Source organism: Coloeus monedula (assembly GCF_965178545.1).
Source record: "Coloeus monedula genome assembly, chromosome: 27".
NCBI classification, from domain to species: Eukaryota; Metazoa; Chordata; class Aves; order Passeriformes; family Corvidae; genus Coloeus; species Coloeus monedula.
This window is the reverse complement of record NC_138807.1, coordinates 3,701,014-3,720,281: the sequence shown is the minus strand read 5'-3', so window position 1 is coordinate 3,720,281 and position 19,268 is coordinate 3,701,014. Positions and strand designations below refer to the sequence as shown.

The window sequence follows — 19,268 nt, the reverse complement described above, 5'->3', positions numbered from 1 at the left end:
TTCAGGATGCAGAGCTGTGATTGCTGCTGTCCCAACAGCCTCTCACGTGCAGCAGCCAGACCCTCCCTCCTGTGGCAAGGCCCCAAGAAAGACGACACATGCTGGGAGATGCAGCTTTGAGTTTACTGAGGGTGCTTTAAGTGCAGCAAGGTTCAAGCAGGAACAGGGTTATCTCTGAAGGAAGTGGGGTCTGTTGTGGCACAGCCTCTTTTTGTGCCATCTGGGCCTATCCCTGCTTCTGTCAGGGTGATTTAACACAGTCCTGAGACAGGCAGGGAATGGGACAGGCAGCAGCCTCAGAACGGAGTGAAGGGGTCTCTCAAGTGCACTGATCAAGTCACTCGGGTTCCCAAGGAGAGAGGAGGCAGCTGAGCCTTCAGCAGGGACAGGAAGGAAGCTATTGCATTCTCCAGGGCCACACCAGAGCTGGAGCAAGTGCTGCCACTGCTGCTACTTCTTCATGACTTTTTTGATCCAGGGCAGGTAGTTGGAGATGAGGGTGTAGACCCCGGGTGGGGAGTCGTAGCCAAAGGAAACAATGCCTTGTGCCACTTTATTGCATACCAGGGGCCCACCGGAATCTCCCTGGGGAGAGATGAGACTGATTTCAGAGGCCTCTTCCCTGTGGGAATAGGTTTCTCCCTGATCCCTCCCTGCCCTGTGGCTCCATTCTTGCCCCACATCCCACCCAGCTGAAGGGGCTGCCCCGAGCTGCTGAGCTGGGGCTCTACCCCTGCTGCTGTGCAGGGACTGTGGGTGCTGTTGGGGCATCCAGAGAGCCAGTCCATGTGGCAACTGTGGTCAGATGCCTGTCACCTGCCCTGGGACCCAGCTGTGCCTGCACCAGCAGCAGCTCCTGCTCCCAGAGATCTCCGTGAGCCCTCCCTGTACCTGGCTGGAATCCTTCAGCTCGTGGAAGCTGCCGGCACAGACCATGCCAGAGTCGAGGTGTGGGTAGAAGAGGATGCATTTCCTGCGGCTGTAGATGGAGACTCTGGTCTCAAAGAGCTTGTTGGTGGCCCTGTCCTCATCGATCCGACCCCAGCCGGCGATCATGCACTTGGTGCCCGTGGGGAGGTCGCTGCCGGTCTTGGGCAGTGGGACCGTCTGGACGTAGTCATTGAGAGTGGCCTTTGAGGTTAGCTGGGGGAAAGGAGGGGGTTTGGAGAAGGCTGTGAGCAGGACATTTTCTGTGCAGAGGTAGAGGGGGTCTAACAGGTGCTGCAAGCTCTGGGGAGCTGCTGTGAAAGCCACATGAGGCTCCAAACCCTGCCCGTGGCTCCTTCCCAAGTCCCTCCCAGTCCTGCCAGCCTCTTTGGGCAGAAGGAGCTAATGGCCAGGATGAGCCCTGCCCCGTCCCTGCCAGCCCCACGGCCCCAGCCCACCCTCTGCCCCGGCAGAACTCCTTGCCTGGAGCAGCATGATGTCGTTGTACATCGTGCTGGGGTTGTATTCAGGGTGCTCGTGGTACTTGAGGACTCCCCGAACCTGCTGGGTTTTTTCAGGTTTGTGGATGTTGTGAGCCCCCAGGATGACTGTGATATTCCTGGCCGTGGCAGTAGAGGGGAGAAAGGGGAATTAAGCTTGGTGTCACCCACTTCCCTCATTTTGGCAGACAGGTGGAGTGAGCTGCCCAGCACAGGAGGAATCTGCTCCAAAATTGCTCCAGGGAAGGAACTCACAGGCTAGGGGAGAAAGAAAGGGATAAACCCCTGTACCAAGTACTCACCCCATGCAGTGTGCAGCTGACATCACCCAGTCAGGGGCCACCAGGAAGCCCCCACAGACCCCTTCCCCTTGTATCTTCAGGTACGCCATGTACGGGTGGGAGTGGGGCTGCGCCTCGTGGCCGCCCACAATCTGACCCCGCAGAGCACCTGCAAGACACCCCAGCACAGGATGAGCCAGGGGCTGCTGAGATGGGAGCCCAAAAGAGCCACCTCACTCCCAACAATGCCCTGACTTACTGGCACTGGCCCGTGGGCAGCACAGCAGGAGCAGCAGGGCTGGCAGCGGCTGTGGCTGGCACATCTCTGCCGCAGCTGGACACTCCTCCTCAGATGTGTGGAAGTCCTGAGTTTCCCTGTGGCCAGGAGCTGGTTTTATAACCTGGAGGCAGCTGTGCCCAGCAGCCAGGAAACCATGTGCAGGGGCTGATTGTGCTAATCAGGGCATCGCTGGCCTGGCCTGCTCAGTGCCCACGTGCTTGTGGCTGTGATTGATGGGCGATAGCACAGGACAGAAAGACCAGGGCAGAGAGAGCCTGGTACACCACAGCCACAGAGCCTCGGGGGGGCTGACAGCAAGAGAGAGGTGTCCTGTGGTAGTTTTGAGGTGTGATTTAACGTTTCTACCACAGTTTCTGTTTAATGTTTTTGCCTGGAGGAAATGCGAGTTTCTAAAAAAAAAAAAAAAAAGCCACTAAAAAAAAAAAGCCATAAAAAAAAAAAGCCAAAAAAGCTTTGCCATTTAAGGTCATGAATGTGGTCTGGAGGAGACAATCCTGAAACTTTCTCTTTCATGTTCTTGTTTTCCTTCAAAAGATGCACTGTGGAGACTCTTTTCCTACAGACATCCGCCATCACCACCACCCGGTTTCAGTGAATGGGCACTCAGGCACAACAACTGTGCCTGGGACAGTTTTTGAGCACTGTGAAGAGTCAGATCTGCAGGGTTTGGTGTCAACCCAGATCAGAGGGGCCTTGCTGGCTCTTCTTGGCTCCTCTGGGGCCAGAAGCATCCTGCCAGCTTGGGGACTGGGATGTGCAAAGCGCCACTCTGCAGCAGAAGAAACCAAAGCAGGGAAGTGCAACCACCCAACTGCTGGGAGTGATCAGTCATTTTTAAACCAGCCCTGCTCCACCCTTCCTGGAGCAGAAAAACACCTGCGGGCAAGTGGATGCCTTGGGCTGTGCTGGGGTCACGAAGAGGGGGCAGGATGGGTGGGTGGGGAGGAAGGGATGTGGGACAGAGGTGGGGATGCCTGATGTCCATGAGCCAGCCTGGGGGCTGCCTGGCATAGAGCTCTCCATAGAGCTTCACCCGTGTTTTTTAATCATAATGTCTGAAAATACGAGCTTTTATCAGGACTGTGCAGCAGCGCAGCAGGAAAACCTCAACAGGAATCATTGATATTTTATCTTGTGTTTGTGACTTGCTGTCTTTCCCCTGCAGCTGCTTGTGGCCCCCAACAATCTGTGGCTGGACACCCTCCTGGGAGCAGCAGCCCCAGGGTAGGAGGGTCTGGGCAGGCCACTGGCCATGGGCACAGGGAGCTAAGCTCCAGGATGCTGCTGCACTCCTGCTTCTCTCTGGTGTCCCTTTGGCTGCAGACAAACTCCTCACCCTGGGGACGAGGTATTTTGGCCTTCCTGTTGACCTCTGGAGGGTTCCAGGGCTTCTCTGCTGAGGTGCCTCATCTCAGCCTCCATCAATACCAGCTTTAGCCATGGAACTGGAGCAGGTCCATGGTGCTTCAGTTGCCCCCCATGCCTCCCCTGGCCCTTCCAAGCCCAGCACTCAGAGCCACCAGGCAGTTTCAGGCAGATTGTGGCTCTGATCTGAAGGGAAGAGATGAGAGACGTTGCAGGAGGGGGTGTCCCTCCCCTGCCTCACTTCGCTTCAAGGAAAGAACATCTGAACTGAGACGGCAGCAAAGGAGAAGTGCCAGGATACAGCTCAGCCTGTGGCTGTGCAGAGAGCAATGGGGACGAGACAGAGCAGGAACTCTCCCTCGTGTGGGGGCTCAGGCAAGGAGACCCCCATTTGCCCCCAGTCATGAGCTGGGGACTCATGCCTTGGGTATGTTTGTGCACGGGGCATTAGGAAGACCCTTCGGTGTTTTGCTGGTCCAGAGGACCTGCACACCAGGGGTGAGTGGGTCAAGCTGTCCCAGCAGCTCATCTGCCTCGAGCCCTCCTGCCATCCAAAGGGTTTGCCTGCTACCAGTCCCATCCTCTCCACAGATCTCACTCCTGCCAGGAACCTCTGAGACTCCTCACACACTGCCAGCTCTTTGAGAAGCTACTTAGGGCCCCTGACAAGGCAAGTTTCTCCATCCCCTGAACTTTCAGGAACACTCCACCAGTTCTGTCCCAAGCAGGCACATTAACTGGAGGCTCATCCTGAAGCAAGAGCAAAGCAGGAGTGATGTGCCAGGATCACACCGACCCCTTGGATTCCGGTGATTTGTGGGCATCAGCCCAGAGCACTTGGGAGTGAGTTCATGCTGAACGTGCAGCCCTGCTCCCCTCTGAGCACTCACAGCCCAGCCTTCCTGCTGATTTCCGCTCCTTCAATCTCAGGGACATCTGCTGACTTTATCAGTGTGAGTTTATTTCCACACTGCTGATAGAAAAGGCCAAAACCCCATCTGAAAGTGTGAAGGTGGAGCATGGAGCCCTCAGCTTTTGGTGAGAACCACTCTTGCTTGTACATGACTTCCTGCAGCAGGAGCCTCCTTTGCATTTTCCACTTGTCGGTGCTGCCATCCAGGCTGGGATCAATCCACTCATCCAGCAGTGGATGGGCTCCCTGGACAGCTCCCTGCTGATGGAAGAACTCATTGCTCTTTGCTCTCAGCCTGGGGACATCTTCATGACTTCCTGCCCGTCAGGAGTGAGAACACAGGTACAGCAGGGCGCAGCTTCTGCTGCGATCCTGAGTTAAAAGGTGCTCTGCCTTTCTTTTATCTCTGCCACTTTGCAGCTGATTTGGGTGGGGTCCACCCTGCACAGAAATGTGGTTGATGTTGTAACTTCCCTTTTTTCACTTTGGTAGGTAGGAGCCTCACTTATTTTGCACAAGGAGCTGTCCCCTCAACCTGCTCTGTGCTGGGCCTCAGACAAAGAGCTGGAGAGCCCTGCTGAACCTCCCTCAGGCAGCAAGAGCCTCCCACCAGCCATGACAGGTGAGTCCTAAGGCAAATTCCCAACCACAGCTGGGAACAGCACCTTACAAGGCTCTCCAGTCGAGTTCTGCAGATGTAGGGAATTAGGCCAGTGATGGAAATTAACATTGCAGCCGTGTTCTCATTCCTTGGTTCTGGTCTCAGTGCAGCACCTTGTGCCTCCTGCAAAGGTGAGAAGCAGCAGCTTTTTGCCTCCTTCCCTGCCTGTGGGAAGACAGACAATGGGAAGATCGTGACCCATCTCTAGCAGATGCTTGGTGAGTTGAAGGTGTAGGTGCAGTGTCAGGGCACAGGCTTAGCTTGGACCAGCTGGTTTCCCTCGAAGTGGATAGGGCTGAGGCTCAGCTGCAGCCACTCGGGTGCCTGGACTGCTGCACAGACAGTGCAGGATGTGGATGGATGTGTCTGGATGTGTTCTAAGAGGGTGGCTCTGAAGAGCTGGGCCCTGAGGAGTGACAGTGTGGACCTTCCTCCTGAAGAAGGAAGAGGGATGTATCTGAGCATGGGTGGTGCACGGGGCAGTTGAGGAAGAGGCAGGGGCACTCTGCCAGGCTCAGGGGTGAACTGAGCACCACAGTAGGCAAAGCACTTCGTGTCTCAGGCTGTCTGGGTGCTCTTACCAGCACTTGGATCTGTTTAGCCCTGCAGACTCCACCCATCAAGGTGTTGCCCCATTTGGCACAGCCTGCTGCAACCCAAAGAGAGCTCTGGCACGTTTCTTCATTCATGCCACACCTTTACAACCACAGCAAAGCTGAGAATAACCAGACCCTTACCAAGAAATGATGACAGCTGTTAGAAGAGATGTCAATACTCTCAGTCACAACAGGAAACTTTATTAAACAACAGGAAGCCCATGCTCATGGGTGGACTTACAAAACACCTCACCCTCCTCTCCCCTTGCTCTTTCAGTGCTGCAGGGCTGGCAGACCGGGCTCTAACTCTCACCTCCACGCTGAGCAGGGCTGCTGGGTTCAGTCTCACAGCTACTCCAGCCCTCAAACAGAGGGTCTGCTCTGCCCCAAGCCCTACCTGACCCCTTCCTCCATTGAGCATCCCTTGACTGCTGACCCAGGCTCAGAAGATGAATGCTCCAGTGCTGAGCTGGCTGGTGAATCGCTCCCTCCTCCTTCCACTGGACTCTGCTCAACATGCCGAGCTCAGACTCGACCTGCTCGGCACGAAAGCCTCCTGCCTGCAGCTGACTGCCATGAGGAACGTGAACATCATCCTGCAGCACTACAACTTCTCAGGCAAGCTCACCAACCGGCAGTCTGGGGACGAGCGCATGGGGCTGGTCCGCACCACCTTTGCCATCATCAGCAGCCTCATCATCCTGGAGAACCTGCTGGTGCTGCTGGCCGTGCTGCGCCGCCTGCGGGCCCGGCGCTGGGTCTACTCCTGCATCGCCAGCATCACCGTCAGCGACCTGCTGGCAGGGATCGCCTACCTCTCCAACCTCTGCCTCTCGGGCAGGAAGACCTTCCAGCTCTCCCCTCAGCTCTGGTTCCTGCGGGAGGGCATCCTCTTCATCACCTTGGCTGCTTCCACCTTCAGCCTGCTGGTGACGGCCATCGAGCGCTACAGTACCATGGTGAGGCCGATTGCCGAGAACGAAGCCAGCAAGACCCTGCGCCTGCGTGGCCTCATCGTGTCCTGCTGGCTGCTGGCCTTCGTCATCGGGCTGCTCCCGCTGCTGGGCTGGAACTGCCTCTGTGACTTCCAGGCCTGCTCGGTGCTCCTGCCTCTCTACTCCAAGAACTACATCCTTTTCTCCGTGGTCATGTTCAGCATCATCCTCCTGGGTATCATCGGCCTCTACATCTCCATCTTCCATCTGGTGCAGGCCAGTTCCAAGCAAACCAGCTCTCGGCACAGCCGCAGGCGCTCCCTGCGCTTGCTGAAGACTGTGCTGATGATCCTGGGGGCCTTCATCCTCTGCTGGAGTCCCCTCTTTGTCCTGCTGCTCTTTGATGTCTTCTGTGAGCCCGGGGCCTGCACCCACCTGCACAGCCTGGACTGGACCCTGGCTCTGGCCTTGCTGAACTCGGGGGTCAATCCCATCATTTATTCCCTGCGGAGTGTGGATATTCGCCGTGCCGTGGGGAGCCTGCTGTGCTGCTGCTGTGTCAGGGTTGGGCTCTGCAAGCCTGGGAGCTGCCTGGTCATCTCAGACATCAATTCTGGCTCATCCACAGAGAGCTCCCTGCGCTACCGGGAGAGCTTCCGCAGCTCCGTGGCGTGGAATGCTCGGCCCAGGGCGCCTCTCTCCAGCAACTCCAGCATGATGAGCAACCTGCCCAGTCTGTGAGGGGCCACGGGGAGAGCAAGAGATGCCAGACAGCCCCTGGGACCTCATGCTGCTGGTCCTGGCCTGGCAGAACTGTAGCAGCTTGGGCTGAGCTGTTGTGAACTGGGGTCAGGCTTTCCAGTCCCGTCAGACTGGGATGTTGCCAGTGTGGGTGCAGCACAGCGACAGGAATTGCTCCTAGGCTGGGAGTGACAGACAGAGGCACATTTTAGGGTTGATGCTCTCTCTGCTGAGACAGCTGCAGTGCTCGGGTTATGTGTGTGTGCTCTGGGTGTGCAGAGGTGCTGTACCTGCTCACCTGAGGGTGTTTCACCCCAGGGCACAGTGGCAAATAGGGTGGGTATCCCCAGCAAGGTGGCCCTCCCAACCCCTCGGGATCAGGCTGGGTTGTCTGCTTGTCACTCAGGGCTGGAGATGGCACTTGAGCCTTCTGCAGCTTCCCAGCCTGCTGGAACTCTGGGATGGACACAGCTGCTGCGAAGCAAGGCAGGCTTGATGTCTGGCCAGGGAGTCAAGAAAAACGAGGTTTGCAAGCGCATCGGTGCAGCTCTGGGGCAGTGCCCAGGCCCCTGGGCAGGAATCAAGAGCCCACCTGGGGAGCAGCACAGCCCAGCCCAAGGATGTGGCTGCAGCCACAGCCCTGGCCCTCCCCCAGGGCAGAGAGGCTGGGCACTGAGCCAGGGCAAATGCTGTGACAGTGCTCAGAGCTGCAGTGACAGGGCTGGCAGTAGCACGGGCAGAAGGAGGTGCCCAGAGAAACTGGGAAGCCTGGTGTCATCCTGAGCCTGAAGACACGGCCAGCTTGTGCCTCAAATCCCTGCTCCTCTGTTCCCTAATGTAGGGAATAATCAGAGCAGCACCCAAGTGCACCCTCTCACCGTGCCAGAAGGCCACCGAAGCACTGGAGACTCACATAAAACCTGCTGGCCCAGCCCCCTGCAGGACCTGAGTGTGCAGCCCATTTGTTTTGCAATAAATAGAGGTGATCAGAAAGCCCCGGGTTGATTTACTTGGATTTTTTTTTTTTTCTCCAGAGGCCAGGTAGTGCCTGGGAGATGTTCTTGTAGTCCCAGGACAGCTGGAGCTACCCTTCTGTTCTCAGGAGAGGGGGATCACCCTGCTCAGGGGCAGCGGGAGCCTCCTGCCCTGTCCTGTCCCATCCCATCCCATCTTGTCCTGTTCATCCCACCCCATCCCATCCCGTCCCATCCCATCCCGTCCCGTCCCGTCCATCCCATCCCATCCCGTCCCATCCCGTCCCGTCCCGTCCCGTCCCGTCCCGTCCCGTCCCGTCCCATCCCATCCCATCCCATCCCATCCCACCCTATCCCATCTCATCCCATCCTGTGCCATCCCGTCCCGTCCCATCCCGTCCCGTCCCGTCCATCCCACCCCATCCCATCCCATCCCATCCCATCCCATCCCGTCCCATCCCATCCCGTCCCGTCCCGTCCATCCCACCCCATCCCATCCCATCCCATCCCGTCCCATCCCATCCCGTCCCATCCCATCCCGTCCCATCCCATCCCATCCCATCCCATCCCATCCCATCCCATCCCATCCCATCCCATCCCATCCCATCCCATCCCATCCCATCCCATCCCATCCCATCCCATCCCGTCCCGTCCCATCCCATCCCATCCCAGCCGCGGGGGGGCGCTCGGGAGCGCCAGGCCGCGGGGAGGGCGCCCCCTGCAGGCCAAGGCGGGGCGGTACCGCGGCCTGAACGGGCTGCCGCGACTACAACTCCCAGCGCGCCTCGCGGCGGCGCGCGAACTACAGCTCCCGGCATGCCGAGCGGGGGCACGCCGTGCGTGCCGAGCAGGCCGCAGTGCGGGCCGGGGCCGCGGCGATGCTGGAGGAGGCGAGCGAGGTGCTGGAGTCGGTGCTCAAGGCCTCGTGCCTCCCGCTCAGCGTCCTGCTCTTCGTGCCCGCCGTGCTCCTGCTCCTGGGGCCGCCGCCCGCCGCCGAGGCGGCGCACGAGTTCACGGTCTACCGCATGCAGCAGTACGAGCTGGGCGGACAGCCCTATGGTGAGGAACTGCACGGCCCGGCCGGGCTCGGTCCTGCCGGCAGCGGCCCCTTCAGGGGTGGTGGGGCCGTGGGAAGAGAGCCCCGACCCCGGGGAGGAGCCCAGGGTAGGCCGTGAAGCCGAGGGCGGCCCGGCCTAGGGGAGGCCGCGGGAGGGCTCGGGGGGCTCTGGGGGGCGGCAGCGGCCGGGCCCGGGGCCAGGTCCAGGCGAGGGGAGCCCGCTATAGGGCCCCATCTGGCTGAGTTTCACTGCCCAGGCTCAGTACGGGCGGGAGAGTGCTGGGAGCTACATCGTGGTGACCTAGAGCTGGCCAAGGACCCCGGGCTTTGGGCTGAGGTCTGTGTGTTTTCAGGGGTCCAGCTGCATCCCTCCTATGTTCTGGAAAATTTGGTTGTGTGCTCAGTTTCGTCCTTTTGCGTTTGAGTCGTTTATTGACTGGTTGATTCTTCTTCGCTCTTCTTCAGCCTCTTCATCCTTAGTTGCATGTGTTGCTCCAGTGGCTCCATTTCAGAGCCCGTCCTTCTGCTGTGTTACAACTGACCTTTACTTCCTCTGCTCTCTTACTTCCAGCCTGCTGATTGTGCAACACCTTTCTTTAGGTCAGAGACACACCCTGTTCTGCGAGTCCTTGAGGTGCTGCAACCCTCAGCCTCCTCCCCTGTGTGCCCACGCTCAGAATCAAGGGTTGTTTCTGGGTCTTCTGTAGAGATTTTATTCCAGGCCAGGGCATGTGCTCTGTCTGTGAGTGACTCTTTCAAAGTTTCAGAGTTAACAATGAACAGCCTCATGTTTAGTCTGTGCTGTCCGTGAGACACCATATCTCAATCTTTCAGATTTTAATAAGTTCAAATATGTAAGTTACAAAATACAGCTGTGCCTGTGTACTCCTTAAGCACTTCACATTTCTGGTGGCTTCTAAATATCTGAAATTATTTCTGGATTCTTCCATCACAATTTCTCAGAATGTGTCCACATCTTGAGGGCTCTGTTGCTGATGAGCTCAGTAGCTCCAAGGCAGGCTCTTGCATGGGGTAGGACTCTGTTCTCAGGTGATGGGAACTGTTTGTTGACAGGCTTAGCAGGGGCAGCAGGGATGTGATTCAGCTGGCTTTGACTTTGCTTGCCTCAGTGTCCCCTCTAGAACTCTTGAACTAGAACCCCTCTAGAACTCTAGAACTCCAGGTGTTATTTTTTTAAGATGCTTCCAATTAATTTTTTTATGCTGCTTCTTTTCCTGGAGCTGTTTAGCTCGGTGGGTTGTGTGTTTCCTTTGTTCCTTCCTACTCCCTTTGGGTAACTGCTGTTCCTGTTCCTTGTGTGTTCTGAGACGTCCTTCAGGATAAAAATTGTATTTCACAGAGCAGTCTTGAGTTGGAAGGGACCCACAAGAATCATTGAGTTCAACTTTCAAAGTGAATGACCCATAGAGGGATCAAACCAGTAATCAAACCATTATTAGCACCATGCTCTGACCAGCTGAGCTGATTTGTTGTTCCAGATTCTCATATTCTTTTCCAAAGATGCCAAATACAGGTTGCTGCTCAGCCTGTTCTTGCAGGGGGAAGAGTTTTTTGTCAGCATCACTCATAGAGCAATTTAAGAACAAGCTTGGGCTTCCTCTAATACTGATAGAATGAGAGCTCTTTAGTTTGTAAATGAGATTATTAACCGGGTCTCTGTAGAGAAACTACAGAAAATCAACCTGTCAGAAAAATACTGTTGTGTCTGCTCTGCTGAGATGTCAGAGAGAGCAGAACTTTGGGTCCACACATTGCTGTGTTTACACATCACTCCTTTGGGAATGGTGGAGGGATTACCCTCATTTTGACTTGCTTTTCTTTGGCTGGAGTGGGGGTGCTGTTGATGTTTGTTATTTAGTGTCAGGGCTCTGTGGGGAGAATTTACGTTGTGCCTGGGCTCTGTTTCTGGGTGTGTGGCCCTCATTGATACTGTGCAGGGGAAGTGTAGATTTTTCTGGTTTAGGTGTTTCTATGACCTTTGATGAGACCAAACTAATGTTAGAGTTAAGCTAAGCCAGGTTTAAATCTAATTCTAAGCAATGCTCCTGTTTGATAGAGACTGGAGCACCTTGTCTGTCCCTGTGTGGGGACCTGGAGTGATGAGCTCTCCAGTGGAGGTGCCAGAGTTATGGAAGAAGAAATCAAGTTACAAACTGTAAGGTGGATTTGACCCTCTCTGTTTGCACAAGATGTCCTTTTGGCCCTACCTTGGAGAACGCAGGAGCAATTCTCTGGCAAGCCTGCAGACTGCTCCCAAGGGATTGCATTTCCATGTGGGGGATTTGATCTGCTGGAACTGAGAGTAGGAGAGGGCGAGTCCTCAGGAGCAGCCTGCTCATCTGTAACTCTCCCAGCTACAGAACCTTCCTTGTGGCTGAGTGAGAGCAGCCCTTGGGGTGACATGGGGCTGTCTGGTGTCCTTTCATCAGGTGGTTGTGCACAGCTTCCATCCACAGCTTGATCCTACAGCTGGGGGAGGCTCTGGAGAGGCCAGGCTGTCTCTGGGTGTGTCACTGTCTGCAGGTATTAGGTGCAGGTGAGCAGACATGTAGCCTGTGTGGTTGTGTTGAGGAGGAAGACAGGAAGATGAGGCTGTGTAGTGTGGAGTAAGGGGAGTCTGGCAGGATGTGGCTGCACAGGAAAAACCCACAGACCTCTGCTCCTTCTCGGACAAGTGCGAAGAGGCAAACTCAGCTTTCGGCAGCTCCTGGCTGCTCTGCAGCCCATCAGACTGTCCCCAGGACTACTCTGAGCAGGAGGCAGGCTGGAGCAGAGGGGATGGGATGAAATGCTTTACAAGGCCTCTTGCTTTCCCTGCTGGCAGGCACCAGGAGCGCGGTGCTGAACACGGAGGCGCGCACCGTGGAAGCAGACGTGCTGAGCCGCCGCTGCGTCATGATGCGGCTGGTGGACTTCTCCTACGAGCAGTACCAGAAGGCTCTCCGCCAGTCAGCCGGGGCTGTGGTGATCATCTTGCCACGATCCATCTCCTCTGTCCCCCAGGATGTTGTGCGGGTAAACAAAAAAGTTTTCTTTCTCTTCCCATGGGAGGTGCATTGGAGAAAAGCTTGGTTGCTGCAGGGCTGGAAGGTTCTGTTGTAATGCACAATAAATCGTATTCTAATGTTAAAACTTCTCTCTCTGCTTTGGTTGTTAATTTTTTCCTGCCATCTTTTGTGTTTAGCAGATGCTAAGTTTGTGTCTTGATTAAATCCTCAGCAATTCATGGAGATAGAGCCTGAAATGCTTGCTATGGAAACCATTGTGCCAGTCTACTTTGCAGTGGAAGATGAGGAGCTGCTGTCTATCTATGAACAAACACGGGCTGCTTCTGCATCACAGGGCTCTGCCTCAGCTGCAGAAGGTGAGTTCCAACAAGGAGGAAAAAGTTTTGAGGAAGACAGGCCTGTTTCCACCTCTGGGAGGAGTCTGCTGTGTCATCTGCACCATGAACAAGTGTTCTGTCACATTTGTGTTTATTCTGTCTTTGTCAAAGTGTTTAGAGATTCACTGAAAGAAAAAACACGGTATAAGAAAGCATTATTTGACTATATTTGGAGATATAGTTGCAGGAAGTTCTCAGCTTCACGCTGTTGCAAGTAAGGTAGAAATCAAAACTAGGTTAAAAACAACATTAGAAATGTTAAGTGACGATGGTGTGTCAATAGAAGCTGAAGCTTTTTATCTGACCACAACTTAGTTTGATGCTTCCATGTAAATAATTTGAATGTCTTACTGACCTGCTGCTTATGACTAACTTTAGTACTGCTGGGGAAAAGTTTTTGATCAGCTTAAAATACTGGGATTTTAGGACAGAATGAAAAAGCATAGTCACCAAGATCCCGTGTCATTGCATAAACACCAGTCACAAGTGAGAGGGCTTAAATGGTTTAATGGTCTCTCCAAAGCTCAGTTAGCAGGGGAAATAAAGGGATGAAACTTCCCCAGGTGTACATTGTGGGGTTTTTTGGTGTTTTTTTCTAGTTCTGCTGCACACGGCAACTGCCAATGGCTTCCAGATGGTGACCAGCGGGGCTCAAAGCAAAGCTATCAATGACTGGCTCATCCCCAGTGTGGAGGTGAGTTGTGTATGGATTCAAACTGGCAACACTGATGAGGTAACTTCTTTTATTGGGACTTTATCAGACATTTGGTCCGACAGGGCAAGTCAGGAGAGTCTCAGCCAGGTATCTGAAGTCCTCACAACTGAGGTCATGGCAGACTCAGCAGGCAGGTAGAAGTCAGGCTGTCTTTGTACCAGCACACAAGAGGTGATGGGGTGTGACACTGCTCTCTTTCCTCTGCAGGGAAGGCTGACAGGGTTGGGTGGAGAAGACTTGCCCACTGTTGTGATAGTTGCACACTATGATTCCTTTGGAGTGGCTCCAGTGAGTATTCTGTCTTCCTGCAGCTCTCTGTTCCTATCATTTTTCCCATGTGGCCTCTGCCCATGTGTCTTTTGTTGGCCTTAAGCTGTGGGGCAGTTACAAGTGGAGCACGGTGGCGTGCTGTCTTGCAGCTGTTCTGGTACCTGAGAATGAGTGTAGGTTTGTCACCTTGTGTCTGTCCCACCTCATCCTGCAGTGGCTGTCCCACGGGGCTGACTCCAATGGCAGCGGAATCTCAGTGCTGCTGGAACTGGCCAGGCTGTTCTCTCGGCTCTACACCTACAGAAGGACCCATGCTGGGTAAGGAATTGCCCTGTTTGAGGTTAAATGTCTATAACTGACGAGTGGAGGGGATGATGTGGGAAATAGACTCCGTCCCCAAGCCCTGGGAACTCCCCACTTTTAATCTGTCCTGCCATTACCCGAGTATGTGGCATGTGGGAAGTGTTTGTTAATGGACAGTTTGCCTTGGATGTCAGGTGCAGGGGGTTGTGATTTCACCACACCTGCAAGGCTGAGTGAAGGAATTCTTGGAGTGCAGAGTGCTAACCCGTTTCTGGCTTCTTTGATGGGCAGGTATAACTTGCTGTTCTTTGCATCTGGAGGTGGCAAGTTTAATTATCAAGGAACTAAGCGGTGGCTGGAGGACAATTTGGACCACACTGGTGAGTAAGGGGCTGGTTGTGTTAAATCTTTATAATTAATTGCCAGCTCTCCTGTGAAAATCTCCTTGTGTGAGCCTTGCTTTTTTTGGGGGGGTGGAACTCCCAGCACAAGATGTAGCAATAAAGGTTTGAATTTTTCTGTTCCAGATTCCAGCCTGCTGCAGGACAATGTAGCATTTGTTCTCTGCCTTGACACTCTGGGCAGAGGCAATAGCCTTCATCTTCATGTCTCAAAGCCTCCCAAGGAGGGGACCTTGCAGCATGCATTTCTGAGAGAACTGGAGATGGTAAGGAAAAGCATTTTAGGTGTGTGAGAATTTGGGACTTACTGTGCAGCTCTCCATGAGAGGGAGGAAGATGTGAAGAGAGGGTGTGCCGTTGAAATAATTCATGTATTGTTTAGGGTCACTTGATTTGAAGTGCAGACAAATCCTCATGCCAGAATACCAACTGAAGCAGGCTAGATTTGCAAATGCTACCCTGTAGTGATATGAAAACACCTCTTTTTGACCTGAAACCAGCTGTAATATTGTCAATAACTGCACCTTATTTTCTGGAACACACAAAAGCGGGTGTAGGCAGACAGGGCAGTGCAGGGTGGGACTATGCAGTGGGCAGCACTCCTGAATGGCTTGCCCTTGTCCTCAGGTTATTGCCAGCCAGTTCCCAGAGGTGAAGTTTTCCATGGTGCACAAGAAGATCAACCTGGCTGAGGACATGCTGGCGTGGGAGCACGAGCGGTTCGCAATCCGGCGCTTGCCGGCGTTCACCATCTCCCACCTGGAGAGCCACCGGGACAGCCTGCGCAACAGCATCATGGACAGGAGGTGAGGGACCCTGGGGAAGGACGGCTGGGGTTTAAATCCAGCCCAGGAACCTAAACTGGCCTCACAACTGCTTGTGTTGTTTTGATGATCAGGGCACAGGTGACAGAAACATTGGGAGTTGGGCTCTGGATTCAGGCTCATGCCTGATGCAGTGAAAAAGGGTTGTTTCTAGAGGAAGCTGATGCCATTGGCAAGTCCATAATGCTCTCTTTTGCTTTAGGGCACGAATAGACACTAAAGCACTGACCAGGAATACTCAGATCATTGCTGAGGCTTTGACAAGGGTCATCTACAATCTAACAGAAAAGGTAAGAGGTGCCCACCAGGTAGCCTGCAGTGCTGGCCAGTCTTGTGCTGCCAACCAAGCTCAACAGTAACCTGGGTTTTTTTTTTATTTTCCCTTGCAGGGAGCACCTGCAGATATGCAGATTTTCACAGATCAGATGGTAAGCACAGTGCATTATTTTTGTAACCTATGGAATTTAGGGTCTGGGAGAGCTCTGGTCTCAGTGTGTGTGGTTGACTCCCTTTCTTGGGTGGTATTTTTCTGCAGCAGATCCAGCAGGAGCAACTGGAGTCAGTGATGGACTGGCTGAGCAGTCAGCCCAGGGCTGCCCAGCTGATTGATAAAGACAGCACCTTCCTTAACACCTTAGAATATTATATGGGACGCTACCTGAAGGATGTCAAGCAGCATCATGTGAAGGCAGACAAACGGTAAGAAAAGAAATGAAAGAACCAGCCAGGGCATGCAAACTGGCTTCCCCCTGGACAGAATTTTGCCTCTGAGCTGCAACTTTCCTGGTTTCTTGACATGCAGCTTTGCTCTTTTCTGCTCTCCTGTTAGTTTTGGTTCATGCTCGGTGTTCTCCCAGAGAAAGCTCTTCATGATTCCTCACAGCACAAGAGCAAGGCCCAGGAGCTCCCTCTGCCTGAAAAGCTTGTTTTTAAACTGTTTTGGTTCCACTGTTCCCACTCTGAGAGCAGGAGAAGACTAAGTTTTGGTTAATTACAAAAAGGCAGTTTCCATCCTGTCCAACCTGCTTGGGCTGAAGCCATTTTAGTGAACGCAGGGAGGAATCTTTCATGTGCCTTTTTGGAGACAGCTGAACAACAGCATGAGTTCTGCATTGTGTCCTTGGGCTTCTGACTGTAGGAAAAGAAAGTCCTGATGACTAAAATCAGCTCAAAACCAGTATGGGAGGTGGTCATGCTTACGTGTCTCTGGTTGGGAGAACTCCTTGGGAACAGCTCTGGGCTGTCCTGACTGCAGGGTCAAGAAGTGCAATAGAATCTGAAACATTTCTTCTTTGCACAGGGACCCTGAGTTTGTTTTCTATGACCAGCTGAAGCAGGTGATGAATGCATACAGGTATGGAACTCCTGTGGGCGTGCTGGGCTGTTGTCTCACCTGCTGGCAGTAACTGCTGTAGCAATTTCATGTGTACTTTTCCTTATTCCAGGGTCAAGCCAGCAATCTTTGACCTGCTTCTGGCTGTCTGTATTGCAGCCTACCTTGGCGTTGCCTATGTTGCAGTGCAGGTAAGAGACACAGATGTATCATTTTCCTTATAAAACAAGTTAGCTACAGTAATTCACACAGTGCCAGCACTAAAGCTGGAACAATAATGCCAGTTGGCTGTGCTGAAGGCAGTCTCTTGCCATTCTAGTGTTAAACTGCTTTTTAGAGGTGTTTCTTGTAGTCAAGAACATGCATAACTCACTTGCTAAACTATTTGGCTCCAAACTGAAACTTTACAACAAATTTTAGTTACCTTGGTAATTTAAAGGTTTGTAGCTTGTAGTGTTAGGAAATATCTGAACTTGGGATGCAACTTAGAAATGCGTCTTTAGAGTTCTGCTTTCTTTTTCCATGAAACCATAAAAATCTGTGTCCATACCTCTGGAAATGTTGTACTCCATGCTTTGGCCAGCCAGATTAAATGTGGTGTTTCTGTCAGTGTTAACCAAGCCACTGTGAGTGAGGCTTCTGCTCCTGCCTGGGTTCATGAAGGACATGAATGAAAGGGAAGCCTTTTAGCTCACTCTCAGTTTTGATCACTTCATGTTATTTGTGTCTATTATTTGTTTAGGGAATCCACAAGCATTTAAAAACTTAGTGTGACAATATAAACAAGAGGAAAAGCATATACTTTGATTTCTATTAGCAATCTTCATTACTTCTGTCATTTGAACTTGAAATTATTTGAAGCCTGGATCTTGTTACATCTGTCAAATATCAAATCAAAATACAATCAACCCCAGCAAAATCAAAAGAGAAATTAAGTGAATTTCTAAGTCACTGGGGAAATGGTGAAAGAGAAGATCCAGTTAAAGGATTGTGAATTACTGGGATTTTCTGTGTTTGCCTGGTTCATTTTAACCTTCCTGAAACTGCTGGCAGCAGTGTTTCTATAGAGACCAGGAACCTGCATGTGTTGAAATCTGAAGCTTTCTCCTCCCCTTCAGAAGGAACAGAATTGCATCCAAAAATAAAAAATTAAAAAATCTTTAACACATCTTCACAATGAGGTGATACAGACCTGCACAAACACTTCTGTAAGCCATCATTTTCTGTGTAACTTGGCTTCCTTGTCATAATTCCTCCTCATCCATCAAGTCCCACTCCATCTTCAGGATGAGTGGTTGATGCAAACAAGGCACCGCATTTGCACACTGGTATTGTTTCAAGCCTTCTGCTAAGCTTTCTGTCTTTCTGTTTAGAACTGTCATGGTTACTTTTTTTTCCTTCCGTTTCCAGCACTTTGGTCTCCTTTACAAGATGATACAGAGATTATCCCTTAAAACCAAGCAGCAGTGAAGCACCAAGTCCCCCCCCACCCAGCAGCACTGAGCCATCGGTGAGCCCATCGGGAACCTTCTGCCTTCCACTGAACCCTGCTATTTCTCTTCCTTTGTCTCCTCTTTGCTACTGTATAGAAGGGAGGAAGGCATAAAGAAAATGAAATTTTAACTCTCGTGCACCTTTTAAGTGCTTTTCTTCACCTTCTTCCCCTGATTTGCACCATGTCTGGTTTTCCTTTGCATTTTGGTGAGGGAGAGGCTGAGAGACTTCAGCAATTCCTGCAGTCTGATTCTGAGCAGCTTCTCTGAGAGTAAAACTAAGTCCAGCACCTTCATGGACACATGTCACACAGCCAGCCTGGAAACTGAAACTACGGCCTGAAGTGTTATCTCTGCCCAGCAAACAAGGACTTGGAGCAGTTGTTTAAAAGCAAAAACAGAAAGTGCACATGCAAATTAAAGAGAATGCAATTAGCATGTTTCCTTATGGCACCTCTTCCTTGAGTTCACTGCCTGGCTTTAGGGAGTTGTGCTGAGCAAGCAGTGTCTGCAGCAAGCACCGTCTTGCATTTTGTTTCAACTCACCCCCTTTTAGGAGGTGCACTGTGAATGATCTTGGCTGTCGTTGCCAGGATGAGGAAAGATTGTTAAGATGGGTTTCTGGCATGAGGGTTTTTGCCAGGGACAGGTTCTCTCCTGTCTCTATTGGAGGATGCATTTTGCTGTGTACTTGATTTCTCTGGAGGTTTGAACAGTTCACAGCTGCCACCATTCTGTGCTAAAATCTTGCTTGAATTTTGAGGGGTGTTCCATAGTCCCAGCTGCTGCAGGATCATGTTCTGTGCTGTTCCATGTACTTGCACAAGCTGGTTACACTGATAACAAGAGCAAAAGCAGCTCAGACCTGGAAAATATATTGAGCTACTACAAGCCCTAGGCTAGTTGCAGTTCTAGAAGATAACCCTGAATGCTGTCCTGCCACCCAGCAAGTTTTGAGTCCTTTCTATAATCTCTTCTATGTACATGAGGTCTCTTCACAAGCCACAGTGACGCTTTATTCTAATTTAATTTACTATTTCTAATTAAAGTAGCGTATCTTACAGAGCCTGGAAAACTATTTTTGAATTGAGATGGACCCTTTTTTTTGTGTATGCAAGGAAAATTCCACCTGTGCATTCCTGTTTGCACATACCTGCTGTGCACGTGCTTGTTAGAAAAGGGGTTGTTGTGGCCAGCACTGTCCTTTGGATGGGTACCAAAGCACTGATTTCCATCCTTCTTTTTTTAACCATAGTCTCCTTCTTGGAGTAC

The 19,268-nt window shown here is 52.4% G+C and overlaps 3 protein-coding genes across 3 annotated transcripts; 2 read left to right on the top strand and 1 right to left on the bottom strand.

Moving 5' to 3' along the window:
- Nucleotides 1-450: 450 nt before the first annotated feature.
- On the bottom strand, nt 451-2,031 carry LOC309582756 (mast cell protease 1A-like; the record flags this gene model as incomplete). The annotated part of the gene is made up of 5 exons (XM_082298103.1): nt 451-585; nt 892-1,143; nt 1,411-1,546; nt 1,730-1,877; nt 1,968-2,031. The coding sequence occupies 5 exons, from the start codon at nt 2,029-2,031 to the stop codon at nt 451-453; spliced, it is 735 nt and encodes a 244-aa protein (XP_082154229.1).
- A 3,962-nt stretch (nt 2,032-5,993) lies between these two features.
- On the top strand, nt 5,994-7,220 carry S1PR4 (sphingosine-1-phosphate receptor 4; the record flags this gene model as incomplete). The annotated part of the gene is made up of 1 exon (XM_082297995.1): nt 5,994-7,220. One exon carries the CDS (start codon nt 5,994-5,996, stop codon nt 7,218-7,220), a length of 1,227 nt encoding a protein of 408 aa, XP_082154121.1.
- A 1,820-nt stretch (nt 7,221-9,040) lies between these two features.
- NCLN (nicalin) lies at nt 9,041-18,126 on the top strand. Its single transcript, XM_082297824.1, has 15 exons — nt 9,041-9,253; nt 12,097-12,287; nt 12,492-12,636; nt 13,257-13,351; nt 13,580-13,660; nt 13,857-13,960; nt 14,237-14,325; nt 14,473-14,612; nt 14,974-15,152; nt 15,373-15,460; nt 15,560-15,598; nt 15,706-15,869; nt 16,471-16,524; nt 16,616-16,694; nt 17,914-18,126. Exons 1-15 carry the CDS (start codon nt 9,073-9,075, stop codon nt 17,971-17,973), a joined length of 1,689 nt encoding a protein of 562 aa, XP_082153950.1. The 5' UTR covers nt 9,041-9,072; the 3' UTR covers nt 17,974-18,126.
- The last annotated feature ends 1,142 nt before the right edge of the window (nt 18,127-19,268 follow it).

What these genes read in the sequence shown, in the direction of transcription:
- NCLN (XM_082297824.1), top strand. Translation starts at nt 9,073, where the DNA reads ATGCTGGAGGAGGCGAGCGAGGTGCTGGAGTCGGTGCTCAAGGCCTCG. An exon ending in TACAGAAGGACCCATGCTGG is followed by an intron (nt 13,961 to 14,236) that starts GTAAGGAATTGC and finishes TTTGATGGGCAG; the next exon opens with GTATAACTTGCTGTTCTTTG. An exon ending in CATGTGAAGGCAGACAAACG is followed by an intron (nt 15,870 to 16,470) that starts GTAAGAAAAGAA and finishes TTCTTTGCACAG; the next exon opens with GGACCCTGAGTTTGTTTTCT.